This window comes from Fonsecaea multimorphosa (genome assembly GCF_000836435.1).
Source record: "Fonsecaea multimorphosa CBS 102226 unplaced genomic scaffold supercont1.12, whole genome shotgun sequence".
In the NCBI taxonomy this organism is placed as follows: domain Eukaryota; kingdom Fungi; phylum Ascomycota; class Eurotiomycetes; order Chaetothyriales; family Herpotrichiellaceae; genus Fonsecaea; species Fonsecaea multimorphosa.
Window position 1 is genome coordinate 690,314 of NW_015971646.1, and position 19,388 is coordinate 709,701.

Genomic DNA, 19,388 nt, shown 5'->3' on the forward strand with positions numbered 1-19,388 from the left:
CGTGTTGACCGACGTAGGTGGAGGAGGCGAAGGGAGAATATGGCGTCCACAACTCCTCAGTCATCTACTTCTAGGAGGTCAAAGGAGTCCGAGCGGATAGGCAGTTTCCAGCGACATGAAGAGATTGGTCGAGGCAGCTTCGCAACGGTCTACAAGGCCATCCATACGGTACGTCCGTTTCAGTCACCAACTTCTGGAAGACATACTGACAGCTTCCAGCAAACAAATTCGGGGATCCAAAGCATCGTGGCGATCAAATCTGTCAATATGTCCAAGTTGAACAAGAAGTTGAAGGACAACCTGACGTCGGAGATCTCCATCCTCAAAGGCCTCCATCATCCCCATATCGTAGCCCTCATCGACTGCAAGGAATCGAGTGCTCACATCCATTTGGTCATGGAATACGTTGCTCTGGGTGACCTTTCCCACTTTATCAAGAGACGAAATGAGATCAAGGACAGTGACTTGGTAGGAAACATGATGGTCAAATATCCCAACCCTCGATATGGTGGTCTTCACGAGGTGGTGGTCCGGCACTTCCTGAAACAACTCGCCAGTGCTTTGCAGTTCTTGCGAGCCAGAAACCTCATTCATCGAGATGTCAAACCCCAGAATCTGTTGCTGAACCCGTCCCCCGACTACTTTGAGAAACACAAGCCGCACCCTATGCCTTATAAAGTCGGCGATGACTCACTGAACCCAGTCACTGGCATCAGGTCGTTGCCTATGCTGAAGATTGCAGATTTTGGGTTTGCTCGATCTTTGCCCTCGACTGCCCTCGCCGAGACACTGTGTGGTTCGCCGCTCTACATGGCTCCAGAGATCTTACGATACGAGAAATACGGGGCAAAGGCCGATCTTTGGTCTGTGGGAACCGTGCTTTTCGAGATGATGACGGCCCGACCTCCTTTCCGGGCCTCCAATCATGTCGAATTGCTCCGAAAGATCGAAAAGAGCGAGGACAAGATCAAGTTTGGGGAGGAATATATAATCACTGAGGAGATGAAGAAGCTCATACGGTTACTCCTTAAGAGAGACCCCGAAGAGAGACTTTCATTTCCCGATTTTTTCAGCAACGAGGTCGTGGCAGGTCCCATTCCTGGATTACATCCAGAGGATATGCCCCAAGAACCCGTCGATCCCCAAACAGACCGTCGACGCAATAGTCGAACGGATCCTGAAGGGCTGGTCCGTCCAAGCTCTCGAAAAGAACCGGAAAGCCCTTACATCGATTCTTCAAAGACCGCATCGGACGAAAATATACCACGGCGATACAGTCGGCGGTTATCAGGCACAAAGGATCAAATTATTACGCAAAGAATCACAAACGAAGAGCTCCAAGCTACTTTGGCGTCCCCCACCAGCCCACCCGATTGCCGTCCTGCCCTTCATCCTCACGCCACCGCGCCGGCAAGGCAAGAGCTGGTACTGCGTCCTTCATCGGCTCCCATGACCCGTCAGACAAGCACAGGCTCGCATAAATTACCGCCTTCGTCATTGCGTGGCCAAGTCTACGATGAAGACCAGGAAGCCACCCTGCGCAAGGAACAGGAGGAAAAGGAGCGGGAGCGGGTTGCGCAGGATATCGCTTTCGAGCGAGACTACGTACTGGTGGAGAAGAAGGCAGTGGAGGTCAACGCATTGGCTGATGAGCTCGAAGCCAATCCACGACTGAACAGAAATTCTCTCCAGACTGCCATGTCCCCCAAATCAGGTGCCATGGTCCGCCGAGCCACGACGCAGGGCGCACCTGGCTCGGCAACCGGCGCTCAGACGAGTGCTTCTCGAGCTGTCCAGATTGCCTCTGGACGCCGACCTGAGTCGCTTCACCAACGACAGAACTCCTACGAACGACGGTATGGCCCCAGCCCCAGCTCGGCAACTTCGGCGATATCAAAGGCCCTCAACATGGCAAGCGGCAGACTATTTGGAGTTGGATTTTCTCCTCCGGTCAACCTGATCCGTGGCGGCAAATCTCCTCCAATTACCTACAGCCCGTTTCCTACCTATCCTGGAGCACAGAGCAGCTTGGTCATGATCGGTGATTCTAAGGGAACACCAGCCGCCGACGAAGACACGAAATTCGTCCAGAATGTGGAGGAAATTGCCACCAGGAGCGACGTCGTGTATGGATTCGCAGAAGTCAAGTATAAGCAATTGATTCCTGCCGGCCCATCGCACCCCGGGCTCGGTTTGCGCAATGCGTCTGGCGATAATGTTACCGGCGGTCCATTTGGGGCCTCCAACGAAGACCTCACTATCGAAGCAGTCGTGGTCGTGGCGGAGGAGGCTTTGGTGCTCTACGTCAAAGCGCTGGCTCTGCTCGCCAAAGGCATGGACATTGCGGCACGTTGGTGGGCGCGCAAGAATCGGGCTGAGGCTACTGGCGATAATACCAATTATCGGTCCAGCGCGAACTCGGCTGCCACAGGGCAAAGGATGAACAACGTCGTGCAATGGATTCGGAATCGCTTCAACGAAGTTCTCGAAAAGGCAGATCTGGTCCGACTGAAACTCATCGACAGCCAGCGACGTCTGCCTGAAGATCATCCCAGTCATCCAAACAATTATTCGTCCACAACTGCGTCGAGCGCCGGCTTAGGGACCTCTGCAGACCAAGTGGTTGTAAGCTCTGGTATTACCGCTGAGAAGCTCATGTATGACCGAGCCTTGGAAATGAGTCGAGCGGCCGCCATCAATGAATTGACCAATGAAGACTTGGCTGGATGCGAGATCTCGTATGTGACAGCAATCCGGATGTTGGAAGCTGTCCTGGAGAACGATGAGGACGGCTTATCCAAGAACGGCAGTGGCACTAGCGATCAAGATGAGAAAGAGGATCTGGCTCCGATCAATGGATTGGAGGCTGAAGACAGAAGGACTGTGAAGAACTGTAAGTTGATTTTGATGCGTCTGGTGGTCTACTTGCTGACTATTACTTTCACAGTGGTGGCCAGCATTCGTCAACGGCTGACCGTCATACGGAGAAAGCTTCAAGTCATTCAGAAGCGTGCATCGGCACCAGCCATCGCATCTCCAACCCGAGCATCTCCTCCTATTCCGCACCGCGGTAGCCAACCCAATCCGGGCGCCGCAGCTACACCTCCACGATCATGACCTGGTCGAGATTCACGAAATCATGAATACGTCTTCGGAGCACTTGTTTAAGATGGACCGGGCAGTGTGGCTTTTAGAGCCCGTTGTCCCGGAGCTATGATTTGGCGTATCCTTGGGCGTCTGTTCGAACTTCACAGCCAGGAGAGAGTTTACAACACTGCAAACGTGTGCGTGTGGTCTCTCCTGGGATGTAATTATCCTACTTGTGTTACTTTTCTACTCTATTCTCGTTTTCCAAATGTCCTCGGCCTGAGGCGACGGTGGCAATTATCCTTGAGGAGCGTTCGGCATCACGAGTGTGGCATATTATTGGCGTTTATTTTCTCAAAATGAACTCGGATGAAACTGAGCAAGCTCAACAGGGCTTACGTGCATGGAGCAGGTGGCGGTCGAGCTTTGATTCGTCCCAAGGAGATTTTGGACAACTGAATGAACAAGATACCCGCTCACGACATGCAGATCACGGACGACTTGAGCTTTGAAGGAAATGCGAGGAAGACTGGCGTCATGGTTCCGAGAATTCCGCACGGGCTCTAACTAAGGAGGGGAACAGGCTGTGTTTTCTGTGCGGGCGTGGGCAGTCTGGTCATGTGTGTATACCCGGAGGTTTTGCGCTATTCTCTCCACCGTGGAGAATCTATACAGGACGAGCCCGTGAGCATGGGCAGGAGGTGTATGTGCTCGTTGTCTATACGAACTGGCGGCATCGCCTTTCTGTGGTGGTCATGGTGATACTACAAAGGCAGAGCAACAATGGCTCCGAACCAAGAGATCGTGATCAAATCAGTATAGAAAAACATGCGTGGCTTTCCCCCCTCCAGTCGTTTCTTCCTCGTTTATCGAAAATGTGCCAGACAACTATGGAGAATCACCCACTTAGATAAGTGACTTCCTCAAACTTGCTGGGCGTTTTCATTCTAGCAAGAAAGAAGAATAAAACAAATCAAGAATGCACGGAGGTGTAGAGCATTTTGATGCCGGTTCTTGCCTGCCTAAGGGGAAGAGCGAGAAGGATGCATTGCTGGACTAGTCTTGGGTACATACATTATCAGGCTATTCACTCGTTAGGGAGTCTTGGACTCCGAGGAAGGCTGGGGGCTATAATACCCGGTACACAAGGCATGCAGTGCCAGCCTGGTTGAAGAAGGAATGGGCTGAGTGCGATGCGGGAGAGGTCATACTTTTAAGGACTGGGCCACGAGGATCCTGTGGTCAGCAGGACCTGAGTACGAGACGAAGGGATCTTGATGCATCGGATCTGACGGGCTGCGAGTGAGATGCCCGGGATGCAGGACAGACCATGCAGTCCTACCTATATAGGTAGGTACCTAGGCAACGCAGGGTGTGAGTGGGTGTAAGGGGGTGTGCGTGGGTGTGTAGTCGAAGGGGAAGGTGAGTGAGAAACTTGAAGAGGAAGTCGATCACGGCGACAAAAGTCCCACGCCAAGCCACGGTAAGAATCACACTCGCCGCACCTGCCCCATTGGACACTCAGTGATAATCACGAGGTACTAGTAGTGACCAGGAAAGGAAGGTAAGGCACGTCGCACCGCAGCTGCAGCTGGTGACCATTCAATTCAAGTTCGTATCCTACTGCAGTGGCTGGCTGGCGCACGAGACCTTCTGCCTACCGGGCCTCAACAGCAAATCCCTTCATTACGTCCCCATTCCTTTGAATTTCGATTCTGACCTTTTCTCGGTTGAGAAGATCAGGTGCTTGAGTACAAGTAGATGCAGTCATTCTACACACGGTCTCTTTCCGGGCTTGCTGTTGAACCGCGGATCCTACCTCTGCAGCGACTGCAAACACACTTCCTCCGACGATCCTTCCAAACCCAATCCTCGTACCGCCCCTACGTCAAGAACAACACTCACTTTCGTCGAAACCGCCACCAGCTTTCTGTGCGACCCCCAACACTACAAGCGAGGCCGTTTTCCCTTTCCTCTTCAAGGCTTGGAGCTCCAAGGCATAGTTCTCTGAAGCCATTGCCCTTTCAAATTTCTACGGTTACAACGTCCTTGCAGCCTATAGCTTCTCCTGCTGCCAGCATGTGCCGCTTCATGTCCGACGCACCTGGCGCCGCAAAAACTCAAGGCAGAGTCGTGCTCCCCACAAATGTCGTCCCGAGACACTACGACGTGACTCTCGAGGTCGACTTTGACAAGTTCGTCTTCCAGGGAACGGTTATCATTGACCTCGACGTCGCAAAGGACACCACCTCTATCTCCTTGAATACTGTGGAGCTTGAGATCCATTCAACAACCATCCATGCAGATGGCGCCCTTGTTACTTCCTCCCCGAAACTCTCGTACGATGAGGATACGCAGACCACGACCATCGACTTTGGCGAAGGCAAGTCGCTGTCCAAGGGTCAGAAGGTGCAGCTGAAACATACGTACACGGGTCAATTGAATGACAAGATGGCTGGATTTTACAGGTCTAAGAGGAGAGACGGGCAGTATTTGGCAGTCACCCAGTTCGAAGCCACGGATGCCAGAAGGGCGATGCCTTGCTTTGATGAACCTGCACTCAAGGCAGAGTTTACCGTCACATTGATTGCCGACGAGGCTATGACGTGTCTGTCGAATATGGATGTTGCATCGACCAAAACTGTGCACTCGGACATCATTGGTGGAAATAGGAAGGCCGTCAAATTCAATCGATCACCCAGAATGTCGACTTATTTGTTGGCATTTATTGTGGGAGAACTGAAGTCCATTTCTACAGACAAGTTCAGATTACCCATCAAGGTCTGGATGACGCCGGAGCAGAACGAGTCCGATGGAACATTTGCGCTTGACGTCGCAGCCAAAACTCTGGCATTCTACGAGAAGGCGTTCCAAGCACCCTACCCATTGCCCAAGATGGACATGGTGGCAATTCCGGATTTCGCCGCTGGTGCAATGGAGAACTGGGGTCTGGTCACCTACCGTGTGGTGGATCTCCTCTTCGACGAGAAGTCGGCTGGTGCGGCGACCAAGGAGAGAGTGGCAGAGGTTGTGCAGCATGAATTGGCACACCAATGGTTCGGAAATCTGGTGACAATGGACTTCTGGGACGGATTGTGGCTCAACGAAGGGTTTGCAACTTGGATGAGCTGGTACAGCTGTAACGAGTTCTACCCCGAGTGGCGGGTGTGGGAAACCTTTGTCATTGACACCTTGCAATCAGCGTTAGGTTTGGATGGACTCCGGAGTTCTCATCCAATTGAAGTTCCTGTGCATCGTGCAGAGGACATCAATCAGATCTTTGACGCCATTTCCTATTCGAAGGGATCGGCTGTCTTAAGGATGATTTCGAAGTATCTTGGCGAGGATACCTTCATTGACGGCGTGAGGAGGTATATCAAGAAACATGCGTGGGGCAATACACAAACCGGTGATCTCTGGAACGCACTTGGCCAGGCGAGTGGCAAGGACGTTGCCCATGTGATGGACATTTGGACAAAGAATATTGGATATCCCGTCATCACAGTGACGGAAAACGAGAAGGACTCAACCATAACCGTCAAGCAGAACAGGTTCTTGCGCACGGGTGATGTTAAACCGGAGGAGGATCAAGTCCTCTATCCGGTGATTCTTGGGTTGAGGACGAAGGATGGAGTGGACGAAAGCCTGATGCTCACTGAGCGGGAGCAGACGTTCAAGATCAAAGGGGGATTGGAGTTCTACAAATTGAATGCAGACCACTCGGCGCTCTACAGGACGAGCTACACGCCACAGAGACTCACAAAGCTTGGCGAAGCAGCGAAGAAGGGCTTGCTTTCGGTGGAAGACCGAGCCGGTATGATCGCCGATGCTGGTGCCCTTGCTGCTAGTGGATACGGCAAGACATCGGGCATTCTGAGTCTGCTACAATCGTTCAATACCGAGACTCAATTTGTGGTCTGGAACGAGATTCTGAGTCGGATCAACGCCGTGAGGAATACTTGGATCTTTGAGAACGAGTCGATCAAGGATGCGCTGAAGGCGTTCCAGCTGAATTTGACATCCGCAAAGGCTCATGAGCTGGGATGGGAGTTTTCTGAGAATGAAGACCACATCTTAAGTCAGTTCAAGAGCTTGATGTTTGGCTCTGCCGGTCTTGCTGGCGATGCAAAGATCCAAGCCGCTGCAAAGGAGATGTTTGGGAAGTTCATGGAGGGTGACTATTCCGCCATTCATCCCAACCTCCGGTCATCGGTGTTCGCCATGGCGTTGAGAGACGGAGGAGAGAAGGAATGGGATGCGCTGGTGGCGAGATATCATTCTGCGCCGACCTCGGACGAGAAGAATACCTGCCTGCGAACTCTGGGCCGGGCAAAGGATCCAGAACTGATCAAGAAGACGCTTGAATTTGCATTGAGTGGGCAGGTCAAGATGCAAGACATCTACATGCCTATTGGCGGCCTGGGAACTACCTCGGAGGGTATCGAGAAGAGATGGGAGTGGATGTGCGCCAACTGGGATGAACTCGTGGAGAAGCTACCTCCCAGCATGACCATGTTGAGCTCTGTCGTTAGCATCTGTGCTGCGGGCTTCACCTCTGATGCGCAGTTGAAGAAGGTTCAAGACTTCTTCGAAGGCAAAGACAAGAAGGGATTTGATCGCAGCTTGCAACAGAGCATGGACAGCATCCGGGCCAAAGCGAACTGGCTGCAGAGAGATGGGGAGGATGTGCGGGAATGGCTGAAGAGCAACGGGTATTTGAAGGAAGGGGTTGTGAGCGGGAAGCTCTAGCTGCATCAGAAGGCGAATGGTTGTGTGCAAGTCTCTCAAACCGGGTGGCTGTATTAGTAGTAGATGACACCAAAGACGCATATTAGATGGCTGACGGCTAGAAAGCTAGGCAAAACAGCTCGTGGCCAGGTACCAAAGAACCTACAGATACAATTATCATAATTACCTCTTACTGCTGTAATTGGTGAATCGTGGTTCAGCCTCGGCGGAGCATGGAATGGCGAGGCTGAGCGATGAGGGGGAAAATGGACCGGCAGTGGTGCCACCGGCTTCAGTGGCTCGATTCGGATGAATTGATGCAGGGTGGAAGCTCCCGCCAATCACAATCACTGCGTACCTGGCACTGTCAACTGTCAGTGTCCGAATTAATTTTCTGGTGACCGCCTCGCCGCTTGCTAAATACCGGCTGCGCTGCCAACTATTCCAACACTCTCCTTATCAAGTCACGACAATCACATTCGCTCCTTGTTCTGTCATTCGGCTTCCTCTTCCGCTGGTTGTCCCCCAGCACCCTCTAACACCGCAAGCCTCTATCCCAAAGGCTCCGCCGCTCCACGCAACTGGGAAATCAACAATGGGTCTGCTTGCGGCTCTCTCAAAATCGGCCGAGCGCCTCCTTGGTTCCCTACCGACTTGGCAGCTTGTCCTCCTCGGCTTTGCCGCCTTCCTCGTGCTTTCTGTGGTGTGGAATGTTGTGAGACAAATCTTGTTGAAAGAGAAAAACGCGCCGCCGGAGGTGTGGAGTTGGTTCCCGGTGCTGGGAAATACGTACGTCCCTGCTCAAGAAGGAGGATACCGCTGATTGATTGACTGACGGTGGGTTCGAAATTTTAGGATATGGTACGGCATGGATCCCTTCGACTTCTTTTTCACATGCAAAGCAAAATACGGCGACGTCTTCACCTTCATCCTGCTCGGGCGACGAGTAACGGTCTGCTTGGGGACCAAGGGCAACGAATTCATTTTGAATGGCAAACTGAAGGATGTGAATGCTGAGGAGATATACACTGGATTGACAACACCTGTCTTTGGCGCAGGCGTGGTGTACGACTGCCCCAACTCAAAATTGATGGAACAGAAGAAATTTGTGAAATTCGGCCTCACATTGGAGGCGTTTCAATCCTACGTCGACTTGATTTCGAGCGAGACCAAGTCATTCGTGGAGAAGGGTAAACCCTTTCGGTCCCATTCCGGGAAAATTGACATTGCTCCCGCCATGGCCGAGTTGACAATCTACACGGCGTCACGGTCGCTTCAGGGCCCTGAAGTGCGGGCCAAATTCGACTCGACTTTCGCCGACTTGTACCATGACCTGGACATGGGGTTTTCGCCCATCAACTTTATGCTCTCGTGGGCTCCCCTCCCGCATAATCGCAAACGAGATATTGCCCAGAGAAAGATGGCGGACACGTACATGGAAATTATCCGGCAACGACGCGCTGATGGCGGCAAACGAGAAAAGGGGGATCAAGACATGATCTGGAATCTAATGGGCTGCGTCTACAAGGACGGCACCCCTGTTCCCGACAGAGAAGTGGCGCATATGATGATTGCGCTTTTGATGGCGGGCCAGCACTCATCGTCGTCGACCTCGAGTTGGATTCTACTGAGACTGGCGACGAGACCAGACATCCAAGAGGAATTGTTGGAAGAGCAGAAACGCGTGCTAGGGGAGGACCTGCCGCCCTTGACGTACGAAAATCTCCAGAAGCTCACCCTCAACGCCAATGTCGTCAAAGAGACGTTGAGATTACACGCTCCAATCCACAGCATTCTTCGCAAGGTCAAATCACCGATGACGATCGTGGCGAATACCCCGACCTCGACGAAGACATATCAGATACCGACCTCCCACACACTCCTTTCGGCGCCGGGCGTCACCTCACGAGAGGCCGAGTTCTTCCCTGAGCCAATGAAGTGGGAACCACATCGCTGGGAGGAAGGTCACCCACTTGCGTACACCCAACTGGGCCTGGATAAAGAAGAATTCGAGGACTACGGATACGGCATGATCAGCAAGGGAGCCGCTTCACCTTATCTTCCGTTTGGCGCGGGCCGTCACAGGTGCATTGGCGAGCAATTTGCCTACGTACAGCTAGGAGCCGTGCTCGCGACGATGGTGAGATTGGTGAAATTTCGACAGATTGAGGGTCAGAAGCTGGTGCCCACAGATTACTCGAGTTTGTTTTCGAGGCCAATGGCGCCGGCTGCGGTGGAGTTTGAGAAGAGAGAGAAGGTGTAAGAGGCGAGTTGCACGATGCTCTGATGGTTATCAGCGAGGAGGAATTGTACATATGAAAATAGACTGCTAGGAGAGACAAGGAGACGGCCTACAACACGCCACGGTCTGATCAGGGCCAAGATAGAAGGCAACGAGCCCGGGTAATGAGGTGTTGAGCGCAGCCTGAGACGTGGATAGAGGTCAATCAATATAGAGGCCTCGAGGCTTTTGGAGATGTTCATAGCAAGTCGCCATAGCCTTATATTGCCAAATTACTGTCGTATTGCCTTGTCCCACTCAGTCAGGCGGTTGACTCTAAGGGAGTTGAACCCCAGCGAAGCGAACCTTGCGGCGGAAACTCTCACCCCCGGTCATACACGTGACTCGGACGAATCCCCACTCGGAGTGAAAACAGACCGGACCCGAATCGACTCCAAGATTGGACCAAGACGGTGGAACCTTTCGCCCGACAGGAGTTTGTATCTGCAGAATTTTGAAACACTACCTACCTAGTAGGTAACCATGCAAGAGAAATGCTTGTTGAGGAAGGAAAAGAAATGGATATGCGAATACGATATGCTTCATCGCGTCATTGAAATATCGTACTCGGAACAGACTCTGATCAGCGACGAGAGTAAGGGAATGACTGCTGCCTACTCGTCGCATTCGTATTCTAACAATTTCGATGTCGAGTCATTGGCGATTCGGATGGTGGATGAAGAAGCCTCCGAGCAGTCCGTCCCACTGTGACCGTCTGTTTGAAGCATCACCATTGGCGGGAGGGAAGCCTAGAAGACCCTTAGCGTGCCCAGCAAGTCCGTTGAGGGTTACGGGCGATGGGGAGGCCCACTGGCCCTTAGCGAAAGCCCGCTGGGCACTGGGCAGTGGGCGCTAGGCACACCCAGATCTCGCCTTGGATGCCCGCTGGACCGCTGCTTGTTGTGCTCTTGCGGCGCGGCGGGCTCCCCTCCCTCCTCCCCCCCAATGGTGGCTCATTTTCTTTCCACCACTTTTGGTCACTTGCGGACGCCCTCGCAAATTTGTCCTCTATCCTGGATACCCACTAACAAACCCCCGTACCCAGTACCCTATCTCATGAGGCTTGTTGTTTTATATTCTATTATATCTCTTAAGTCCGCACATACCATGTCTTTCTCCATAGAGTTTCTCCCTGCCCTTTGTTGGTTCAGGGTGATTTCCTTCTTCTTTCGCGGGCCTTGTTCCTGCTTTGAGTGTTACTAGGCTCTTCCTTAATACGTTTCTCATCGCGCAATCTTTCGCCATTTCGCCATTCTGCGCAGTAACCCAACATTCCTCAGCTTCTTCTGCTGTTATCACTCACGGACCTCTGCCAGACTCTGGTCCCCTTCCCCCGGCAGCAGAGACTTTCAACCCTGAGGAATGCGGATCTAAAACAAGAGTAAGCACTGCCAGCTGCAAAACATCGAATCCATCCCGCACGGCTTCACCCCATTCCCGTCCGACAGTTTGCACAGCCTTGACGGCCCCACACAAACTCTCGAAATCCTTCGAGCCTCAGAACAATATACCGGACACCGGACCGCGCCCTCGGTTGTGGTGAACCTGTGTCTGCAATGGGGTTGTTCACGAAGAAGACAACAAGCCCGGCGTCAGCCACTCTCGAGCCGACCAATCCAAACAATGTCAAGTCTGAAGATACCACTGCCGTACCCAGCCAGAATGTGTCGGACACGGATTCATTGGAGAAGAGTAGAGATGTAGAGACAACTGTCGTGGATGAAAAGGGTTCCGAGACCCAACAGGGGATGGGAGACGCTGCCAGGGGGACAAACCCAACCGCCATCCCTTCCGAGGGCACACCGTATCACCCATCGGAGACTGGGGGAAAGACTCAAGAGGACGTACAGGTCCAGAGTGACGCAAAGAGCACGACTTCCGCGAGTGTCGTTGTCCCTGCGGGTGTGAGCGCGGAAGATGAAGATGAGATAGTCTATCCTGGAGGACTGAAACTGGGACTGATCACACTGGCCCTTTGCTTGTCGGTGTTCTTGGTCGCGCTCGACAATACCATTATTGCGACGGCCATTCCCAAGATTACAGATCACTTTAATTCACTAGGTGATGTCGGTTGGTATGGGTCGAGTTATCTGCTCACTACTTGTGCCTTGCAGTTGTTCTTTGGAAAGTCAGTACTCCAGCATCTATGACATTGAATGTGGTTGCTAAGATTCATCACAGGCTCTACACCTTTTACTCCATCAAGACGGTATATCTCGTCTCCATCGTCATCTTTGAGGTTGGATCGGCCGTTTGTGGTGGTGCTCCAACCTCTGATGCGCTTATTGTTGGTCGTGCGATAGCCGGAGTCGGATCCGCAGGGATTTTCAGTGGTGCGTTGGTTATCATCGCATACACTGTCCCGCTTGTGAAACGACCAATCTATACTGGTGTTATCGGAGCCATGTATGGAATCGCTTCGATTGCTGGTCCGTTACTGGGTGGCGCCTTTACTGACGGGCCAGGTTGGCGGTGGTGCTGTAAGTGCATGATGAACGGATATCTACTCTAATATGTGACTGACAGAAGATGCAGTTTATATCAACCTCCCCCTTGGAGGTATAACCCTGGTCGTCATCTTCTTTTTCTTCCACTCCCCCGTCCGCAAGGCAGAGAAGAAAGTACCATGGCGAGAACGCGCGCACCAACTCGACCTGGTCGGCACTGCTCTCTTCATCGTCGACATTGTCGTCTGCTTGCTGGCTTTACAGTGGGGCGGCTCCAAGTACCCTTGGTCCAACTGGCGGATCATCCTATGTCTCACGCTGTTTGGTGTCCTAACCATTGTCTTCATCATCCACCAATACTTTATGAAGGAATTCGGTACCATCCCTTTCAACATCATCACACAACGAAGCGTGGCATCTGCTGCTTGGTTCGCGTTTGCCCTCGGTGCGGCATTCTTCGTCTTGATCTATTGGGTGCCGATCTGGTTCCAAGCCATCAAGGGTGCATCTGCGTTCAAGTCTGGAATCATGTGCTTACCCATGGTGCTGGCACTCGTGATCGCGAACATCCTCACTGGAGTGGGCACGACCACGATTGGATACTACACTCCATTCTACTATGGGAGTGTGGTGCTCTCTACGATCGGCGCCGGTCTTTTGACAACCTTTGAAACCACCACCGGCCACGAGAAGTGGATTGGATACCAGATCATATACGGCTTTGGGGTTGGACTAGGCATGCAACAAGCTCTCATCACCGTCCAGGCTGTTCTGCCCCTGAAGGATGTGCCCACGGGCACCGCGATGGTCATGTTTATGCAGACCTTCGGCGGCGCTTTATTTGTGTCGGTCGCCCAAAACATCTTCAACAACCGCCTCATGTCGGAAATCCCCAAACAGGCTCCCGGGATCAACCCTGCCATTATCTTGCACGTGGGGGCGACGAGTCTGAAGAATGAGATTCCAAAAGCGGCCCTGCACGGTGTCCAGACGGCGTACAATACCTCGCTGACGCAGACGTGGTATATTGCCGTAGCCATGACGTGTCTGCAGATCATTGGGGCTGTGTTTGTTGAGTGGAAGAGCGTCAAGGGCATGAAGCCTGGTGGCGTGGCTGCCTAGTGGGCACTGACGAGAATGCATTGTCGGATTTTGGTTGAGCATTTTGCCTGGGCGTTGGTGGCGACACAGTACTCGGATAATGCATATGGGAAGATATGTCGTTGGTAACCCTGCTTGCTTGATGTCTTGGATATGGGGATTGCCCCGTTTAGTGCTGGCCATGGGTGGCCATGTCGGATTGTGGTCATGAATCCCCTCTACTTCTTTGATGATTGGATAGACAAGTCTAGATGTACAGGTTCGGGACGAGAAACGTGAGCCCGGGGAGAAGTCTCCGTTCGACGTTCGACAAAAAGCAGAAAGATGAGAATGAGAACATTGTCTCCATCAAGGATTGCACGCTCCGCTCCATTGAGGGCAGTCGAGTAGATGATATCAAATCAGTTTCCTGTCATCCTTCCCCCTTTCCTCAGAAGATGTATCCTGTCCTCCCCCCCCCTCCCCTTCAGCATGCACGTTTTCTCGGAGCGCCATCCCATCCCATCCCATCCTCCGCGACGCACCCGGTCTGTATGTACCGAATGTACCTAGGTAGGTAGGTAAGTGGATCTTGGTCGGGTCGATTTCCCCCTTGCAGTGCTTGTCCGAATCCTGAATCTACCCGAGTATGAAGCATGGCGATGGGAGAGAGGGAGAGAGGGAGGAAGTTGAGAGATACCCCTTCTCCATGGGTCGTTGTCGTGTGGTTCATCACCATGTCGGAGACACACGGCCACTAAGAATAATCCATCTGTCAATCCGTTAATCCGTTCATCCGTCCCGTGCATATATGCTGTATATCCCATGTCGATATAGATTCTCTCCTGCAGACCTTCGGTCTTCTTGGTGTCCACGTCCACCACTTCACTGACTGACTCACTCCCTAACAAGGACTGGCCCGGCCCTGCATTGTGTTCCCTTGACTGTCACCGTGAACATACTTCTGATCCAGATCCAGATCCTGATTCAGATTCTGAATTTGATTCTGAACATGACCAAGCAAGACCCCTTGGGATCTTATCTTGACTCTTAGACCCCTCCTCCAGCTCCGCTCACGCCGAACATTTTCCTTCCAACTCGACCAAATCCAAGCAAAAAGCCTAGTGGGACACGCCGAAAAAAAGCTCGTGTTGACTAATGATCTTCCCCGTCTCTCTCCCTTGGCGCTTTGACATCTCCCGTGCCCGACCAAGAGAATCCCACCCTTTGTTCTTTTAGATGCGGTGTTGCCCGTAAGGCGATACGCTCATGTTCTCGATCGGGATTGATTCTTCGGACGGGACGAAGGTTTGAATTTCGAAAGAGACGGGGATGTCGTGGTGATCGTGTCCCACTCCCGCTTTCACGTTGGTTTGGTGTCGTTTGAGGGTCAATAGTCGAGTGGAGATGGTGACGCTGTCATCCTGCTTGTATGTGTCGTGGCTGGGGCCCTCTCTCCTGAGGTTTCAGCAGCGAGACCATTCGGCGATGGGCGAGATTACTGGACCTCGACGTCGTAGTGTATGATCGGAATCGTCCTCGAGTTCAACGCTGGCAGGGCGGCACGGCAGCGGCTTCGTGGGCAGCATAGCGAATGTCTCATTTCTTCTTCTCCAGGCCAGGCACGTACACGTGGCGGAGGTAGATGCCGTAGATGCCCAGGAACACGGACATGACGGCCGAGGACCAGATGGAGACGCAGATGAACATGTTTTCCTTGGGGGTCGAGGTTTGAGGACGGTGATGAGAGCGAGAGCTTTCGACGTCGAAGCTCAGTGAATAGACCGACCGACTGAGCGACTGGAGCGAGGAGGATAGGGAAGAGTGGGTGAGATATTGGGCAGCAAAGGGCAATCAAGCCTTGAATGAGTGAGTGAGTGAGTTGAAAGGAAGAGGTGAAGTGAGTGGCTATTGTTGGATTTGCGTCTTTGGGACTCAGATAAAGGTACCTCGTCCAGGAGTGCCTCGATGGGAGAAATATATAACGGCAATACCTCTTCGAAGAAGGATAGGTGATAGGTGGGAAGGGAAAGCCTTATATTCATGACGATATTGAGATTATCAATGCGTGCTCCTTGTACCCCTTTTCTGTCCCCCTCTCGCTTCCTGTTTCTTCTTTCGCTGCTTACCGTTATCCACAGTTTATGATGGACCTCGAGCGTGCATTACTCGGTAATACTCGTCCAGCACGTACGAATCCGATAGGAGCACGAGGCACAAGCACTCAGCTCAGTGCCCGAGTATGGATGGGTATGGGGCGCGAAGAAATCAAGGGGTGATGGATGATGGGCACCCTCGTACGGAAAGGTCGGCCTCGGCCTCCCAAATGGACCTCGACGGGTATGCGTCTTTTTTGGCGAGGATCCCAATTGGCGTGAGATCAACCCATTGTTTAAGTAATAAGCAGGGGGATTGGATGGGACCAATATGGACGAGGCAGAACGCAGCAACTAATAACGAGAGACGGACCAAAAGAAAGATGAGGGAAGAAACCGTGCGTCAGTAGTAGCTCGATCGTGGTGGAGTTTGGGATCCCAAACGCGTCGGAATCGCGGCAAGGCTTCCCTTCGTGTCGGGCTTCCCAATTGTCAGACGTCGAAACCCAAACAAAGGGAGGAAGACGCTCTTGCTGGCACCACTCACGGTTTCGAGACACTAGCTTCTCGTCATCATCGTGATCAGCTCGTAATCAGAGCGTGCGAGCGAATGGCTTAGATAATGGTTGTACCGAGTAAGTTGAACCAACACCAGCACCAACCTAACACATTGACATATGAATGACATGTGTGCCCTCTGGTTGGCAAAGAACTTGCTGGGCAATCCGGAAGGATACATAGACACAAGCACCATCAAGATGCATAGCTGGAGGTTCGGATCCGATGGCTTTCCGTGGACCGGATCCAGTCATTCCTAATCGTTTCGTCCGTGCACAGTACAAGACTTGGCCAGAGCTTTTTGCCGAGACGATCAAATTTCGGGGTGTCGGGAATTAAAACATCGCGAAATCAGCCTCATAATAATTAATGCGAGGCCGCCGTGGTAGCCGGGATGTGGGCAGGTAGATCAAGTGACACTCTTTCCTTTTTTCCCATCTCTTTTTTGTTTGAGTTTGTCGTTGGTATCTCGTGGCTTGCATGAAACCAGAAGCGTGTCTGTCGGCTGTGACCTATAGATGACCTGGATCGTCCGAGGTATGTAGATGTTCTGTCACATAACAAAAGTCGGGGTGAAACTTGTGTGAAGATGAGAGGGCGACAAATCTCCTCTAGACAAAGATTATGAGAACGTCTGGAGGACTGGTGGCTGGCTTGAGGTGCGAATTCTGTCTTCGAATTGTAAGTCCATCCAACACGTGCTCTCCCTGACAGAGGAGCGAGACGGGATGAAGGCTAAGTCGAAAAGCTTTGTCCCAGCAGAAAGGACGTTGGCTAGAGACGTTTCCATATACAGGTCTTCTATGTGGACCATACTGTAACAAGCTCTTTGACGTCGAGGGCGCCGTCCGGTGATTTGCACGGAACGCAGACATTGTGAGACTGAGAGGTATCTTGGAAAGGATGCTGTATAGGCGGCGTGGTGGTAGTAAAGCAATAGGTGTCAGACAGTGATTTTATAGTCTGTGGTGGGTCGTAGTTGCCCGTTTCGAACAATGTATACCTATGCCTCAGAGCGCAAGGCCAATGCAATTAGGTTTTGTTTTAAATAGAAAAAATATAATACTAATGCTTATTTCAATTGAAATAATGTTATTATCAATTACATTCTTAATATTAATAAGTTCATTAAGCTTTGATGATATATTAGGTCAAACTCTTTCTATATTATATAGCGGTCTGGGGAGCTTCTTCAAAACCCTGTCAGTGCTCGACGACTACCCTTTACACCTTGCCTCGGACGTACTTGGGACACTGCAAGCATACAGCCTCTAAGCCCAGCAAATATCTGACACAACCTCACACGGTGGCAATGATCCATACAGCCTCCTATTCCCTGTCCATCTACTACAACCAATCCAACGTCTCGAAATAGTACGCTACTCGTATATCAATGAGCTCCCGACAACGCCACGATCTTAATGCCAAAGACCTTCGCTTGGGCCCTTTGCACCTCGCCCATCTTTGTGATCTCGGTCCATTCCTCCTTAAACTAAGCAAACAGAACTCCGACTTTGCTGATTCCACTCGCTCGATGATATCAAGCTCCTCACGCCCCTCCTGGGGAAATAAATCACATCCTGGCAAGCTGCTCCGGCATCGTGGACACCGACATGACGAGGCCAAAGGCGCTGTTGTGGGGAATCACATCGCTCCTGCTCCTGCGCTCGGGAGCTGCCGCCTCGGCGACATGTCGTCTCATATCGTACAGGTTCATCTCGTCGATGGTAAGTTTCCCCGTCGCGACCGCCGCCTTGTACCCGATCTTCTGGCTGGAGAAGCCGATGCGCTCGTTGATGTTCTCGCGCGCCCGGGCGCTGGCCGCCTGCACTTTGGTAGCCCGGGGTTTCCGGATCCGCTCGTACAGGGCCAACCCCGCCGCGACATCGGCCGTGTACATGTAGTCCCGGCCGAAGATGATGCCTAGCGCCGCCGCGTCTTCGATCGCCTGGCACGCCCCCTGGCTTTGGTCCGGGAGCATGGGGTGCGCGGCGTCGCCGAGGACGCATGTCCGGCCGATCGTCCAGTGCGGGTACGGCTCGTGCACGAACAGCCGCCACGGCTTGATGTCCCTCGCATGCCGGAACAGCGCCAGCAGTCTCTCGTCGAGGTCCGGGAACGGCGCGAGCAGTTCCTCCACGCTGGCTTCGTGGTTCCACCCTTCGGAAGCGTGGTCGGATTTCGACGTCGGAAAGAAGCAGTAGAAGCTATTGATTTCCCCGGATCGGCACGGCGAGTAGACGATCTTCTCGATCCCCACCCCGCCCCAGAATTCGATCGCACAGTTGGCTGTGAGGTCTAGCAGGCCGAGGCGCGAGACTTCGCTGGCGTCAATCACGCAGTGGTAGCAGGTGGAGGTGGATTGCTTGCGGGTCGGTATTATCCCTAACGCGCGGCGGACGGCGGACTGGTGTTGATGTTAGAGGTGCCGAGGCGACCGATTTGGGAGAGGGAAGGTGAACTTACTCCAATCCCATCAGCTCCGATAATCATGTCGTGCTGTGCAACGACTCCATTCTCGAACGTCACGATCCCCCTTTCGTGGTCGATCTCCTTGCACTTGTGATCCAGCCGTAGCTGCGCCGGAGTGCCTTCGCCACGACCAGTCGCCGAGTCCATGAGCATCTCGTGCATGTTGACTCGATGGAACATATTATAGACCTGCAATAGATCTATTAAGTCATCTGCCCTTCGTGTTGAATCACCCTATAAGTGCCTTACCCATCCCCATTGATCCTTGTAGTCTGACAGATCGTAGATGCTCTGCACTTCGCCAGTTTTCCAGTCATGGCGGATCAGCTTCTGCAATATCACGGTCTTGCCCAGGGAGATGTCGACTTCCCACTCTTCCAGCCACCGGGTGCCATTCGCAGCGCAGCTTATCGAGGCTCCGACCTCTCCGGCATAGTGAGCTTGCTCGTAGATTGTCACGCTGTGGCCTGCTCGGCGGAGAGATGTTGCTGCCGCCAGACCGCCTGCTTGAGGTTAGGTCATATTCCCACTGATCTGGCTTCCTGCACGGGCTGCTCTCACCAATGCCACCGCCAATAACAGCGACGTCCAAAGGCTCCCAACCTTCCGCCATATGCGCTGATAGTCAGTAATACTCGT

The 19,388-nt window shown here is 52.6% G+C and overlaps 6 protein-coding genes across 6 annotated transcripts; 4 read left to right on the top strand and 2 right to left on the bottom strand.

Moving 5' to 3' along the window:
• Positions 1-39: 39 nt before the first annotated feature.
• Positions 40-3,117, top strand: Z520_06609 (uncharacterized protein; the record flags this gene model as incomplete). The annotated part of the gene is made up of 3 exons (XM_016777109.1): positions 40-168; positions 220-2,893; positions 2,948-3,117. 3 exons carry the CDS (start codon positions 40-42, stop codon positions 3,115-3,117), a joined length of 2,973 nt encoding a protein of 990 aa, XP_016631954.1.
• Positions 3,118-5,166: 2,049 nt separating this feature from the next.
• Positions 5,167-7,836, top strand: Z520_06610 (uncharacterized protein; the record flags this gene model as incomplete). The annotated part of the gene is made up of 1 exon (XM_016777110.1): positions 5,167-7,836. One exon carries the CDS (start codon positions 5,167-5,169, stop codon positions 7,834-7,836), a length of 2,670 nt encoding a protein of 889 aa, XP_016631955.1.
• A 574-nt stretch (positions 7,837-8,410) lies between these two features.
• Positions 8,411-10,078, top strand: Z520_06611 (uncharacterized protein; the record flags this gene model as incomplete). Its single annotated transcript, XM_016777111.1, has 2 exons — positions 8,411-8,604; positions 8,671-10,078. The coding sequence occupies 2 exons, from the start codon at positions 8,411-8,413 to the stop codon at positions 10,076-10,078; spliced, it is 1,602 nt and encodes a 533-aa protein (XP_016631956.1).
• Positions 10,079-11,652: 1,574 nt separating this feature from the next.
• Z520_06612 (uncharacterized protein) lies at positions 11,653-13,665 on the top strand (the record flags this gene model as incomplete). Its single annotated transcript, XM_016777112.1, has 3 exons — positions 11,653-12,224; positions 12,278-12,576; positions 12,632-13,665. The coding sequence occupies 3 exons, from the start codon at positions 11,653-11,655 to the stop codon at positions 13,663-13,665; spliced, it is 1,905 nt and encodes a 634-aa protein (XP_016631957.1).
• Positions 13,666-14,858: 1,193 nt separating this feature from the next.
• Positions 14,859-15,333, bottom strand: Z520_06613 (uncharacterized protein; the record flags this gene model as incomplete). Its single annotated transcript, XM_016777113.1, has 2 exons — positions 14,859-15,081; positions 15,254-15,333. The coding sequence occupies 2 exons, from the start codon at positions 15,331-15,333 to the stop codon at positions 14,859-14,861; spliced, it is 303 nt and encodes a 100-aa protein (XP_016631958.1).
• Positions 15,334-17,850: 2,517 nt separating this feature from the next.
• Positions 17,851-19,362, bottom strand: Z520_06614 (uncharacterized protein; the record flags this gene model as incomplete). The annotated part of the gene is made up of 4 exons (XM_016777114.1): positions 17,851-18,684; positions 18,744-18,938; positions 18,999-19,255; positions 19,311-19,362. 4 exons carry the CDS (start codon positions 19,360-19,362, stop codon positions 17,851-17,853), a joined length of 1,338 nt encoding a protein of 445 aa, XP_016631959.1.
• Between the last annotated feature and the right edge of the window lie 26 nt (positions 19,363-19,388).